The sequence below is a fragment of the Narcine bancroftii genome, chromosome 2, assembly GCF_036971445.1.
Source record: "Narcine bancroftii isolate sNarBan1 chromosome 2, sNarBan1.hap1, whole genome shotgun sequence".
NCBI classification, from domain to species: Eukaryota; Metazoa; Chordata; class Chondrichthyes; order Torpediniformes; family Narcinidae; genus Narcine; species Narcine bancroftii.
The window spans coordinates 296,239,107-296,252,589 of record NC_091470.1 but is presented as its reverse complement, the minus strand read 5'-3'; the positions used below and the strand labels follow the sequence as shown (position 1 = coordinate 296,252,589).

The 13,483-nt window shown below is 40.0% G+C and overlaps 1 protein-coding gene across 7 annotated transcripts in view; it reads right to left on the bottom strand.

Annotated features, from left to right (window-relative positions):
- tox (thymocyte selection-associated high mobility group box) overlaps positions 1 to 13,483 on the bottom strand; it is a 271,769-nt gene that overhangs the window by 211,495 nt on the left and 46,791 nt on the right. For 2 of the 7 annotated variants that reach the window (XM_069921425.1, XM_069921422.1), the window contains exon 1: positions 2,036 to 2,504. The exons of 1 other annotated variant lie outside the window; for it this stretch is intronic. In XM_069921425.1, coding sequence (XP_069777526.1) covers positions 2,036 to 2,137 — 102 coding nt within the window. In that variant the 5' untranslated portion in view covers positions 2,138 to 2,504. Of the gene's footprint in view, positions 1 to 2,035; positions 2,507 to 13,483 lie in introns of those variants that run through there. 4 more of the 7 variants (XM_069921423.1, XM_069921426.1, XM_069921430.1 and 1 more) reach the window with 3 other exon arrangements.

The following is a 13,483-nucleotide window of genomic DNA, read 5'->3' as shown; positions in this document are numbered from 1 at the left end:
ATATTATTCCTGCAACATCTTCTGTAGTTATTTGCCATATTTTGCAACAAGTTACATGCTATTTAAAAGACTGAAAATAAATGGCTTCTTACATGATAAAGAGCGACCCTGGGCAAAGCACAATAGCTACTAATGATATATGGTTGACCGGAGAAATCTGCAGCTTGCGCCATTTACTCAGAAAGGTCAATTCTTACTCAGAACACTCAAATGCTCACAAAGAAACAAGATAATTTCATGAAAATAAATTGAATAAATCACCAGTCCTATCGGGAAAAAGTGATCAAAACTGATTAGGATTTCGAGGGAAGATAATACCCTGGCAAGTTAACAATTGTTTGCTCAAAGTAATAGAATTTTAGGAATTGGACTGAGTGAAAAATAATAGGTTCTGTGTAACAGGTAAGAGTTCTGTTGATCATTTTGATAAACATCAGAACACAGAAAACTCAGCACTCAACACCTACCTTGTTTTCAGTAAATTTTCTGTGTGAAACGATTCATTAATTTATGAATTATATATTTCAATCATTCAAGCAAACCCTCAGATAATATTGAAGATAATTGCATGAAAAGAAAGGATACTTGCAAATGAATTACAATGCAGTAATCCATTCTTGGGGTTCAGATAATACATAAACCCTCAGGCATTTTCTAAATGTAATGTTAAACCCAGAGGCTAGAAAGCGGTTTCAAATTCTTATCGTTACTTTCACTTTTAAAAGCACTGGAATGTTTCACATTCCTTCATTTTCTGCCTTTTTAAACATCAAATCCAATGTTAAATGCTGAGCATCTTACAAAAATTAAAGTTTAATTTACTTAAACTCGTGGATATGCATCATTTCCCAGATATCCTTTAAAGCAAGTAGAAAAAAGGCAAGAAAATACTGTTGCAGATATGACTGTTCATTTTCATTCAGCAATAAAAATCCTATCAAAACCTGAGTAATTTAAATGTATTATTTAATTAGCAATAATGTGTGATATGAACTTTGATGCTATCAGATATTAAATATGCAACAACCTATTTTATAACACCAATTGTATTTGAATGTATTCATTATTGTCCCATGGTCTAAAATTAGGAAACGGTTACAGTCACACACTGACGTTGATACAACGCTAAACATCATCGGGGCAGGGTTACTTTTTAGAAAAAAAGGGTTTGATTTGTTCTGTTACTGGGAATACAGACAAGGCGAGAGACACACACTTAACTAGAGATGCCCGTGGTGGTCTTGCAATCAGCTCCTGGAGAGCATTTCGCAGTCTGACCAACAGACATCATGTTTTGGGGGGGTCCGTTTGCCCAAGAAATACCCCGCACATTTGGCATCGGCAGCTTTGTTTGAATTGCCCTCCTCCTACTTGGTAACCATGCGGGTAGACTCAAGAGTACTTTCCAAACAGTCGCTCTCAGACAGCACCAAACTCTCTTCAACTCATCCAACAAGCAAGTGCGTTGTCAGCGTCAGTCAATTCACACCATCGTTTTCATTGCGCGCTGCCCCTCATCCTGAAATGCCCCAAAACTCGGTCAACTGAATCTCAAGCCCACTTTAAAATGACACCCACTTGCTGTTTTAGGCTCAGTCAGTCAGATCGGGACAGATCGCTGGCCGGAAACCTTTAGTTTACCATCACTGTCCTTGACTGAGAAAGATGCCCAGCGATGGACTTTAAAAACTGTCCTCGAACAGTCCAACCTGTTCTGCCACAGTTTCGATGACAATGAAAGGAAATGAGTCGGAACTAGTTTATGAAGGTCAATGCTCACTACTGCGATTTTAAAATAAAAGTGTGGAGGAGGCTGAAACACTGTACCATGGCCTCTCCCCAACATCCCGGCCTCACTTTTCAATGCAATACAATGCGCCTCGAAACTCAGCACGAGCACCTTATTGTCCCCAGCCAACAGAGCCAAGTGCAGGCTCAGCCTTCATTTAGACGGACTGGAAGTCCAGGCACATTCAGACACAATACATTACCAACCCCCCCCCCCACCCCCCCAAAAAGAACCGAAGTCATTCACCTTATTGCAATAGTATGGATCTAAGCAGGACGAAGGTCCCAGGCAAGGAGTATCAGTGGAGATGTTAGCTGGAGCAGTCTGGAGATAAAACCTCACGTCCATTTCAGAGAAATTTGCAGTGAACACATCAAGCAGCTCCCCCTTTTTTCTGGTTTGTTCGTGAGCGCGGTGGGGGGGGTGGGGGGGTGGGGGAGAAAGAGCTGAAACAAGAGAGGGAGGAGAGGCACCTTCCCTGCCTCACATCCGTTTGTGGTCTGCAGTGAGCAAACTCTCCAAAATAAAGCGGACCAGCCCGCAGTTTTCTGCTTCCAAAAGAAACCGCTCTGCCGTCCGGCAACACTTGAAGGAAAAGAAGCTGTATATTTTTTAAAAAGATCGTCAGTTTTTTTTCCCCCCCACGAGTTGAGGGAGATGCCCGACTTTCCCCCCTCTCTCTCTCTCCCCTCGCCTGACGGAAAGGAGAGTGAGTCGTTTGGGTCAGCGTGGAGCCGCTTCTGAGCCGCCCCGCACAGAGCGAGCGCAGCACCCGCCTGCACACAAAGGGACAGGCTCCGGCCGCACCACGCGCCACGGTCGCCAGGGGGCGCTCCGACGGCCCCCATTCAGCCCAGCTCACCGGCACAAGGCACCTTGCCTTCATCAGATGAACCATTAGACAATATGCCAGTAGTGGACATTTAACAAAAAATGTCCCAGCAAGTCCCCACACAGCTTAGATTATGTCAAACAATATTCTACCATCCCATCATATTCTGTGGCAACGTGGGAGGAAAGTGGTGCTGATAGAAGTGTTTCAGATTTTCAGTTGGTTATTCTTTTGCAAGTCTACTGATTTATGGTGAAAACCTATGCCACATGCCCATCCTCAAACTCCCCGGAACTGAATCAGCAATTGAGCATCAAGCACATTACTAAACAAAACTTTACAGAGATCATATTCAGGGACCACAGTTTTGTAGTTTGTCGAACTGCACCTCCCAGATCCAGAGAACAAGGCTCAATTTTGACTAGCATTGCTATCTACGTGGAGTCTGAATGTTCTCCTTGTGGATTTCCCCAGTATTCGGGTTTCCTCCCTCAACTCGTTGGTTCATTGCCCATTGTAAATTTCTCGTTGTGAATGGTGGGATCAAGACAATTGATATAATGTGGGGGGGGGGGGATTAAAATCGGATTAGTGAAGAATGTGTGTAAACCCATACTCTGTGGATCAAAATCTCTGCTGAATGATTCCATGACTTAAATTTATCACTAGACTCAAGACTTACACGTGGAGTTTTCTGATGCTCATACAATTGTATTTGTGTGTTGTAGATGGTATTCTGTTTGCCATGACTGTCCATTTTCCATTAAGAGCCTTGTTCACACTTCTCTCTGTTTTGCACTTCAGTACATTGAGACCTCTCATAATGTGACCAAACATTCCCATTATTTAAGATTATCTTTGAATTTTGTTGCCTCTATTTGTAATATATTTGATGAAATTATTTCCATGATTAAGGTGGAATGTTTTAAAGACATTGGTTAATGACAACTGTTGACCATTCACTCTTTTCCATTCACTTCAGTATTGCTGATTTTGAGTGTGTAATTTGTTCAGTAAAATTAATAAATGTGGGACAGTTTAGATGCAAGGAATTCACCAAATAAACTTCATAGTGACTCATTTATAAGATGTAAAGTTTTGATTGAAAGTAAATTTTTGATTGAACAGTAACATTGCTCCCTTTGAGTCACTCATTTGCACATGAGGTTTCTCACTATAGATACTTGAACACATAATCCTGGCTGACATTTCAATGTAATACCTGGGGACGATCGCCCTGTCACTGATGCTGTTTTTTGACTGATACATTAAACTGTGGCTCCCTCTGTCTTCTCAGTTGGGCATAAAATACAACGTGGCATGTTTTGAAGATAAATTAAGTTCTGGAACTATACCGCACAAGAGATGTCTCTCAGTCAAGATCACTAAAGCAAATGATCTTGCCTTACTGCTTTTATAGGATCCTGTGTTCAGATGAACTTAATCTTCTTCATTACAACAGCAACTATGCGGAAAAGAAGAGCATAATGACAATGAGTTTATTGTCATATACATTGTACAAAATGTTTACTTCCTGCAGGTGAGCAGGTACTTTGTCTAATGAAAAAACAACCACAACTGCAAAACTAAAAAATCTGCAATAGCACACTTAATTGAATTAAAAAGAGACCATAAATTTAAAAAAAGATAATTGAAGGAGGATGGAAGGCAACCTGAGAAGATATGCACCCTTTGGATAATATAGAAAATATAGATAAATAAAGAGATGTATTGAAACTTCTTGAAATTGTGAGTGTTTAAATAGAGATGCAATGTCTTTTTCTTTAAATGCCTGAGATAAAATCACTCTTGCATTAGTGTTCCAAAGCATGTTTACAAACTGATCTCAGAATTATTGATCAGCATTGGCTACAGTTACATCTTGTTGAAATACATAAATAATTAACCACTTCCAGTCAGTGTTGATATATACTGTCTCTTTTTCATTTGGTATGACATCGAGAACCTTGGCAAATTTCTACAGAAAGTGCTGACCGGCTGCATCATGGCCTGGTATGGGGCCACCAATATGTCTGAGTGGAAAGCCCTGCCAAAGGTAGTAGACATAGCAGGCAAACCTCTCCCCACCATTGAGAACATCTTCTTTTCTTCTTTGGCTTGGCTTCGCGGACGAAGATTTATGGAGGGGGTAAAAAGTCCACGTCAGCTGCAGGCTCGTTTGTGGCTGACAAGTCCGATGCGGGACAGGCAGACACGGTTGCACGTTTGTGGCTGACAAGTCCGATGCGGGACAGGCAGACATGGTTGCAGCGGCTGCAGGGGAAAATTGGTTGGTTGGGGATGGGTGTTGGGTTTTTCCTCCTTTGCCTTTTGTCAGTGAGGTGGGCCCTGCGGTCTTCTTCAAAGGAGGTTGCTGCCCGCCAAACTGTGAGGCGCCAAGATGCACGGTTTGAGGCGTTATCAGCCCACTGGTGGTGGTCAATGTGGCAGGCACCAAGAGATTTCTTTAGGCAGTCCTTGTACCTTTTCTTTGGTGCACCTCTGTCACGGTGGCCAGTGGAGAGCTCGCCATATAACACGATCTTGGGAAGGCGATGGTCCTCCATTCTGGAGACGTGACCCACCCAGCGCAGCTGGATCTTCAGCAGCGTGGACTCGATGCTGTCGACCTCTGCCATCTCGAGTCACCCAGGTCATGCTCTGTTCTTGCTACTGCCATCAGGAAAGAGATATACTGTAGGTTTAACAAGACTTGTACCACCAGGTTTAGAAACAGTTGTAACCCCTCTGTCATCAGACTCCTAAACAAACCCAGAGACTCATTTAAGGTCGCTTACTCTTCTCATTATTTATCACTGAATATTTAATTATTTTTTCTGTATTGCACAATTTGTTTACATTTCTTTCTTTGTTCACATTTTTCTCTTTTGGATACCTGCCTTTTCTTGAGAACAGTTTTTTTTACAGTATCAATTCTGCCTGACCCTCAGGATAAAGAATTTTAGGGTTGGATGTGATGCTGCGTATACACTCTAACAATAAATCTGAACTTTGAACTTTTAGTTCCTTAGTTGCTCATTTACTTATTTATTTAGTATTTCCATGTACATGAGGCTATGAAATTTTGAAGAATAATGAAAAGGAATTTGCATTAATACAGCAATCTTCACTTTTGCTCAGCAGTGATAAAAGTGTTTTGAGGAGCAATAGCGACATAGTAGATAAATTTGGCAGCCACTTTGAGCTTAGCAAAATGCATCAACAGCAATGTGGTATAATTTGTTTTGATGTTGGGAACTTTACCATCGTAACCAAAAATATGATATTCTCCGATATTCTATTGTTATGAAATATAAATCTCAGCTTAATTTATGGCATTAAGTAGAGAAACAGGAAATGAGTGTCCAACTTTGGATTTAGTAAACCTGCTAAAACTGAACACCTGCATTTGCTACTAAAGAAGAGAGGGAATGTTTTTAATCGAGGTCTCTTTAATCTAGAAGCTTTCATCATACTTTTAACCCAACTTTCTTCTTCCATGTTGCCTTTCATGGCACTTAAAACACAGAAGCAATCAATTTGGTCCAATTGGCACTAAAGGGTGATTATACTTTACTCAAGGTATCTCCCACTCTCTTTCAGTTAACCATATCTAAGTTTTGTTTATTTCTTCCTCATGTGATCATTTATTTTAATTTTAAAATCTCTTTACTTATACTCTCATTCTCTATAGAGGGAATACCTTGGATAAAGAAATATATCCTAAATGTTTCATTGTATTTATTATTGACGCTTACTTATGAGCTGCATCTTCTCTCCCTGCATACAGAACTGTTTTTGCACTTCAACTTTATCAAGCCTTTCACAATATCAAAAGGATCCCTCCAATATCTGTATTTTTCAATAATTTCCAAAGGCAAAGGAGTAATTTAACCTATCGAATTCATGCTAACTCTTTCCAACTATATTCCTGTAACTCTTTCACTCACACATGCCTATTAACACTTCATTGATTCTCCACCGACTCAGTTAAGGTTTACAAATTGGATTTGAACATGAGTTTAACCTGCCAATCGACCCATGAACAGGCCAATTGATGGGTAGAATTTTTTTTTTAACTGCATGGGTTGGCAAACCACCTCAGAGGTGGATTGCTGACCCGAGTAGACGTACCGTGTAGCTGGTGCTACTCAATGGCTGCCCGGGTGGAATATAACGCCATTGCGTGCATGCGTCATCAGTGACGCATTGGCAGGAGATTCAAGTGTGGAGAGTGAGGAGCTCCCTTTAAGTCACTGTGATAATCAGCACGTGTCCACAAAGTGAATATAGATCAGTTTTAGCGACTTCCGGCGGGTGCATAACGCATCGCACACCCGCCCAATCAAAGGGGCAGGATTGCTCTTAAATTGGCTGGTCACTATTCAACTGGCCAGTGTCGAGCCCAGTGTGTAATGGGCTGTAGGGGCCCACTACACGCGTAGGAAACACTGACCCCGAGCAGCCCCAATTTGTAAACCCTGCACTGATGCTAATGGATAATTTACAATGGCCAACTGATCTAACAACCAGTGCAGCTTTTGGGATATGGTAGGAAACTATAGAACCTGGGTGAATCTGCATGGCCAAATGGAGAATATGCAAACTACACAGACAGCACTGAAGATCAGAAGTGAATCTGGTCATAGGAGCTGTAAGGCAGAACCATGATGTCACATTTAGAATCTTGGAAAAATATCACTCAAGTTGTGACCTACATACTGTGATGTTTCTTTTTTTTTGGTTTCTTTTAAAACAACTATACTTTATTAGCTAAAGTACACATGACCATGTGGAGGAATCCATTTTGAATCCAATCTAGCTGCCACAAACTAGTCTCTGACTCCCTTTAGTGGTCAGGAGTGTCACTAGCACTCGATTCCTCGCCTGAGAACCGGGTCAGCAGTCTCTAGTAGATTAAAGCCGATCGTTCCCCCTCAGTCTAAAATAAAAAATAAAATAAAACAAATATATATATAAAAAGGGGGAAAAAAAAGGAGTGTCACTAGCACTCTATCACTACATCCCTTTTCCTTGAAATGTTTAATCTATCAACATGACACGCTAATACAGTATTGTTTTCTATTTATAGTTCAACACAAACATCAGCAGCACAAACATTTTAAGTGTGCAATTCCTGTCCTTTTAGAGATTCAGTCTGTCAGGTGCTTTGATAACATGTGTGGATCTTCTTAACACAGGAGCTTTTGTCAGCTCCGCTGGTTCACTACTGTCTAGCACTGGTGGTGTTTCCTCTGTTGCTGTGAAGGTCTTCTGTATTTGTCTGTTCCTGCATTGTCTCTTGCATTTTCAGCAGGCTCTTTTGATTCCTTCTCAGTATTTGACCATCCTCTGTTCTGACAGTGTAGGATCTTGGATTTACTTCCTTCAGAATAGTAGCTTTTTTGTCCCAAGTGTTGGAATCTCTGAGTCTCACTGTGTCATGTTGTGCCAGTGGCCCTAAGCTTCTTGCCTACTTGTCATTAGTTTTCTTTCTGTCTCCATTGCAGATGCCTTTATTTCCATTCAATATTTCTGTTTCTGTTTGAGTCTGCAGACTAGGGAAGTGTGGTGCGTAGTCTGCATCCCATCAGAAGCTCAGTGGGTGACATGTCATGTTCAAGTGGGGAAGCTCTGTAACTCCATAGTGCTAGATAAGGATCTGAGCCACTGTCTAATGCTTTCTTGAGCAACTGTTTAACTATGTGAATTCCTTTCTCTGCTTTACCATTTGACTGTGGATGCAGAGGACTTGAAATCACATATCAAAAATCATACTCTTATGCAAAGTTCTGGAATTGTCTTCATGTGTAGCTTGGTCCATTGTCACTGTAGACAATTTGAGGAATTCCATGTCTTGCAAAGATTGATTTCATATATTTGATCTCACAAGTAGCAGATATATTAGGAAGCATCGCAATCTCCATATAGTTTGAAAGATAATTAATAATCAGCAGGTAATTCTTTCCATCCATGTGGAACAGATCAGTCCCAACTTTCTGCCATGGTTCTGCTGGTACGTCAATTATTATCATGGGTTCCTTTGACTGTTATGTGTTATATTTCAAACAGGTCTCACAGCTGGAAGCCATCTTGTCAATGTCAGCATTTATCTCTGGCCAATAAACAGCAGTTCTGGCCCTCCTCTTTCATTTTTCCATTTTAAAGTGCCCCTTCTGCACCCTTTTCAACATAACTTGTCGCAGAGATTGAGGACTGATAATTCTGCTCTGTCTGAGTAGAAGTCTATTGACAACACTCAGCTCAGTTCTGATGTTGTAGTATGGCTGACCACCTCTGGGCCATCCTTCATTCAGATTCTTGATGACCTTTTGTAGAACTGTGTCCTTTTTCTGTTTCAGCTGTGATCTGCTTGGATTGCTTGTCAGATATGGGAAGAGATTCAGTGATCAAGTTCACTTGGAGATTCACATCTGTCTCTGTGGAGCTCACATTGTGTGCTTCACTCTGCGTCATTGCCCTGGATACTCCATTAGCTAACACAATAGGTTTCCCTGATGTGTATATCCTCTTGATTTGGCTTAAGTTTTCACATGCGTGGCACACAGAAGTGATTCATGCCCATCTGGGACTACTGCAAACCTGAGGTGGTGCTCTTTATCTTTAAATTTCACCTTGCGATTACATTGTGTTGATGCTCTGTCCATTGCAGGCTATGAGCTGTATAAGATTTGCATGGATTTAAGGTTTTATATTCATTGCCCTGATGTTGCGCTCACAGATCAAATTGACCTTTGCCCCTGTGTCCAGCTTGAAAGGAATATTTGTTCCATTTGTATGCAATGACACTTGCCCTGCTCAACTCTGTTCACAATTGGCTATTCAGTGTCTGTTGGTTTAGATTCAGTCTGGACTACCATGCCCACGAAGAGTGTATCACCGAGGGCAGTTTCTTCTAAAGTGTGTACAGTGTGCACGCTTTCACTTCTGTTTTGTTTCCTTTTGGAAAAACATTGCATAGTAATTCTGCCCTTTGCATTCATTACAGACTTTTCCATAAGCGGGGCATTGTTTTGTGCATCTTGAGTGCCACATCGTTTACAATTGAATATCTCTTCATCTTTTTGTTGTTTCCTGTATCTTGTTTTTTGTTTGTGTGTGTAGACACATACTGTGGCTATGGCTATGACTTCATTTTCACTGGCTTTTGCACTCATGCTGAACTTTTTCGTGTGCTACGGAGTCAATTCACTGGTGTGGCATATCTTCACGGCTGCAGCTAAGGTAAGCTCTGCTTCTCGTAGCAACCTCTCTCTCACTTTCATCTATCAATAATTCTGAACACAATTTGAACATAGATCATTGAATATTGCAGTGATCCAAAATGGCATGTTTTTGCTTTTAATTTCAAGTCCATTAAAAAAAAGTGTCAAAGCTCTCTCCCTAAAGCTGAGTGTGTGAGCAAAGCACATTCCTTTCAAACGTTCATTTTTCTTTGGTGAACAGTGTCTACTATCGAGTCTAATAGCTTGCAGGTACAGCATGAATCTTTATTTGAAAAACCTCCACTTGGGGTCAACATTTACAGTCCAATTTACTGTGTAAGGAACTTTTACACTCTCACTCTGCACATTCCTGGTATTTCTTCCACTCTTGGTACCATGTGATGTTTATTTTATTGTAATAAAGAATCTTGGATTCTTTTAAAACAACTATACTTTATTAGCTAAAATAGACAAGATCACGCGGAGGCATCCATTTTTAATCCAACCAAGCTGCCACAAACTAGTCTCTGACTCCCTTTAGTAGTCAGGAATGTCACTAGCACCCTATCACTACACATACTCCCCAAATTCCCTGAGAACAAGCAAACCAACATCAGCCTTCTTTCACTATTGAGATCCTAGTTACATTCAGTCAGTTGCACTTGCTGGGTACGTCACCTGGATGCTTCCAAGATAGAGCTCTGCTTTTAGCTCCATCAAGGAAATAAATTACCAGGTGGTGAGAGGGAAAGCTTGTAGGATGTGCTCAAAGGCTTCTTGAATATATGCAACATCTTCATTGACTCCTGGGAAGCTCAAGCCCGTGATCACTCAAATGAGCATTTGGGACACTTTTCAGAACTGCAGGACCATTCATCAATAACACACAGAGACTTTGAATAGCTGACGGAAGGATCTCATCACCTCATAAACTCCTGAACGACCTGATTTAGACCACTACCTGCCATATCAGTGGAAGAGTTTGCAGTTCCTCCATTGACTTCATAGACTCATAAGTATGGTTCAAAGGAACTACCTAAGGAAGGAATGGCTTTTAATAACATTCTGAATGATGCTTTTATATTTGAAATATGATATGAGCTCTTTTGGCAATTCATTTAGCCAAACCACCATATGTTACTGCCTCATAGATTAGGTAGGTCTTCATTCTGATGTTAATTTGGTCAGTAATATTAGCTGAGGAGTAAGATAAAAGAATTGTTTCTAGTCTTGTTCATCAGCATATCAGAAGATCTGATTGCACTGTTTGATCACTTCTAGTAATTGAGCGATAACAGTTACCCATGAAATGACCCCATAGCCTCCAACATAGGAGGCTTTCATAGGAAATCAAAAGAGAAAAGGTTGCCAGGATAACTTATTGAAACATGTATATTGGATTATTTATATTTTTTGACTATATTAAATGTTTTGCTCTTTGGCACAATGATCGAAAAGATAATTGTGCATCAGCCTGATTTCCACCATACATTCACCAAGCTAATTGTTTTCATGTATATTCTCCTTTCTTCCTCTTTGTTCATATTTGGTAAATGTGATTTTTCTCATTCTTGTGAGGCTGATCTCCTGCCTGGCAGATTCCCTTGGTATAAACTCCTTATTTCCTGATGTTCACTGTCAGCTGTTTTTGTACCCCATTTTGTGATGTTGCTTTTTTTATTTGTTAATGTAATTCTGCCAATTAGCATACTTATTGATTAATTTAGTGAATAATTATCTAATATATATTTGTGCATGTATGTCTATTTGTCTGTTCTCCATGCAGATCAATATGGAGCACTCCAGAAATGTCCAAGGAGGTTCAGTAGGGTGACATTTGATGCTGAATGTCATGACCACATTGAATTCAACCTTTAAGATCATATGAAGTTCCAAAAAAAAGTGGACTTGCACCAGGGACACCTCAATTAGTTACAGTGCAATGCATCAGTGTACATTCAGAATAAAAACAAGTGGCCAAACCCAGTTCAATATGGGCCTCAAAAAACAAAGCAACATTGGCAGAAGCTCTTCACAAGCCCATAGAGTTAGGCAAAGGAGAAAGCGAGAGGAAGCAGAGGAACGTCAGTCTTGCCTCACTGTTGACGCTTCCAGATATGCAAGGAGCAGGCAGCAGGAAACAGAACACCAACATCAGGCCTGCCTCAGTGCTCAGGCCTCCTGACAAACAAGGAGCAGGCAGTAGGTGAATGAGGAACAACACCAAGCCTGAGTGTTTTATTTCTCAGGCAACACTGGGTATCCTGCTAGTATTTAAGAATTGAGGTATTTAAATGCTTTAAACAGTGAATAAATCTTCTATGCTAATAAATATGAATTGCTTTCACTTATCTGCTAAACTATATTATATTAACAATTACAAAGTGCTTATTGCCACATCTATTATAAATTATTTAATATTCTATATATGTGACTCAATTTTCAAACTACTTACAGCAATGAATCTGGCTTACCATTGCTAAATTTAATGTAACTATTGTTACAAGAATTAAACTGATGGAAAAATTCAGCAGGTCAAGAAGCATCTGTAGAGGCAAAGAAAAGGTTGACTTTTAAGATCAAGACCCTGCATTAGAACTGAGAGTGTCAGAGGTGGATATCCAGTTAAAGAAATGAGAGGGGTGAGACAGAGGCTAGCACACAATAAAACTTTGAACACACAATAAAAAATTGAGGCAGATGGACCAAAAGTGGGGATTACCAAAAGTGAATTAAGGGAGAAGAAACACAGATCAATAGGTATGTAGTGATGGACAGATGGAAATAAGTGGGGGGGGGGGGGGCGGGCGAGAGTTAAGCCTTAGTAGTGGCAAAAGGGTGAAAATGATAAACAAAGGGAAAGAGACCCTGCATGGTCTAGTGGAAATAGAAAAGAAACATAAAGGTGGGAATGGGTTACATGAAATTGGAATACAAGATTTAGAAATAAAATTATAAGCATGAATAATGCTTTTGCACATAACTACTGTCTGCCATCATAGTTGGTTGTTACATTTTCATGTGTTCCATGCTGTACACTGAACTGACATTTTATATAACACTGTTAAATACCTCACATTTCATATCCTGGAAGCAACAACATGCCAGAACTCTGTAATTGCAAAATAAGCACCAACTAAATAGCCACAATTGTACCAATTTTTCCAAAGTTTTTTTTTCAAAATATTTTCTTCCATTGTATTTATTTTCTACAAATATTCCAGCATCAAATACAATTTATAAAATCAGCAAGTGCATTAAAAAATGACAAATTTAAAAACACATGCAGTTTATCACTCAAAGGCCTCAATTAAACTTTTACCCTCAACCGTCAGTTTCATTCAAAGGTCTGAAATTGGACTTGATCATTCTTTCAACTGAAGGGATTATCAACTACATCCATGCCTGCATGTTCGCAGATTCTGTCATCAACAGACAATGTGCACAGTTCACCAGCATGTATGGTTCAGTGTAACAGGGAATATTTAAATGCATTTCTTCCATCAATCTTAATAGATGGAAAAATGTCAGAGTACAGTTTTTATAAAATTGACTTAAAATTCTTCATATTCCACTGAGTAAGGAAAATACATCTTTACATTAAAAATCATAGATTTTGAGCAGATATTCTTCCTG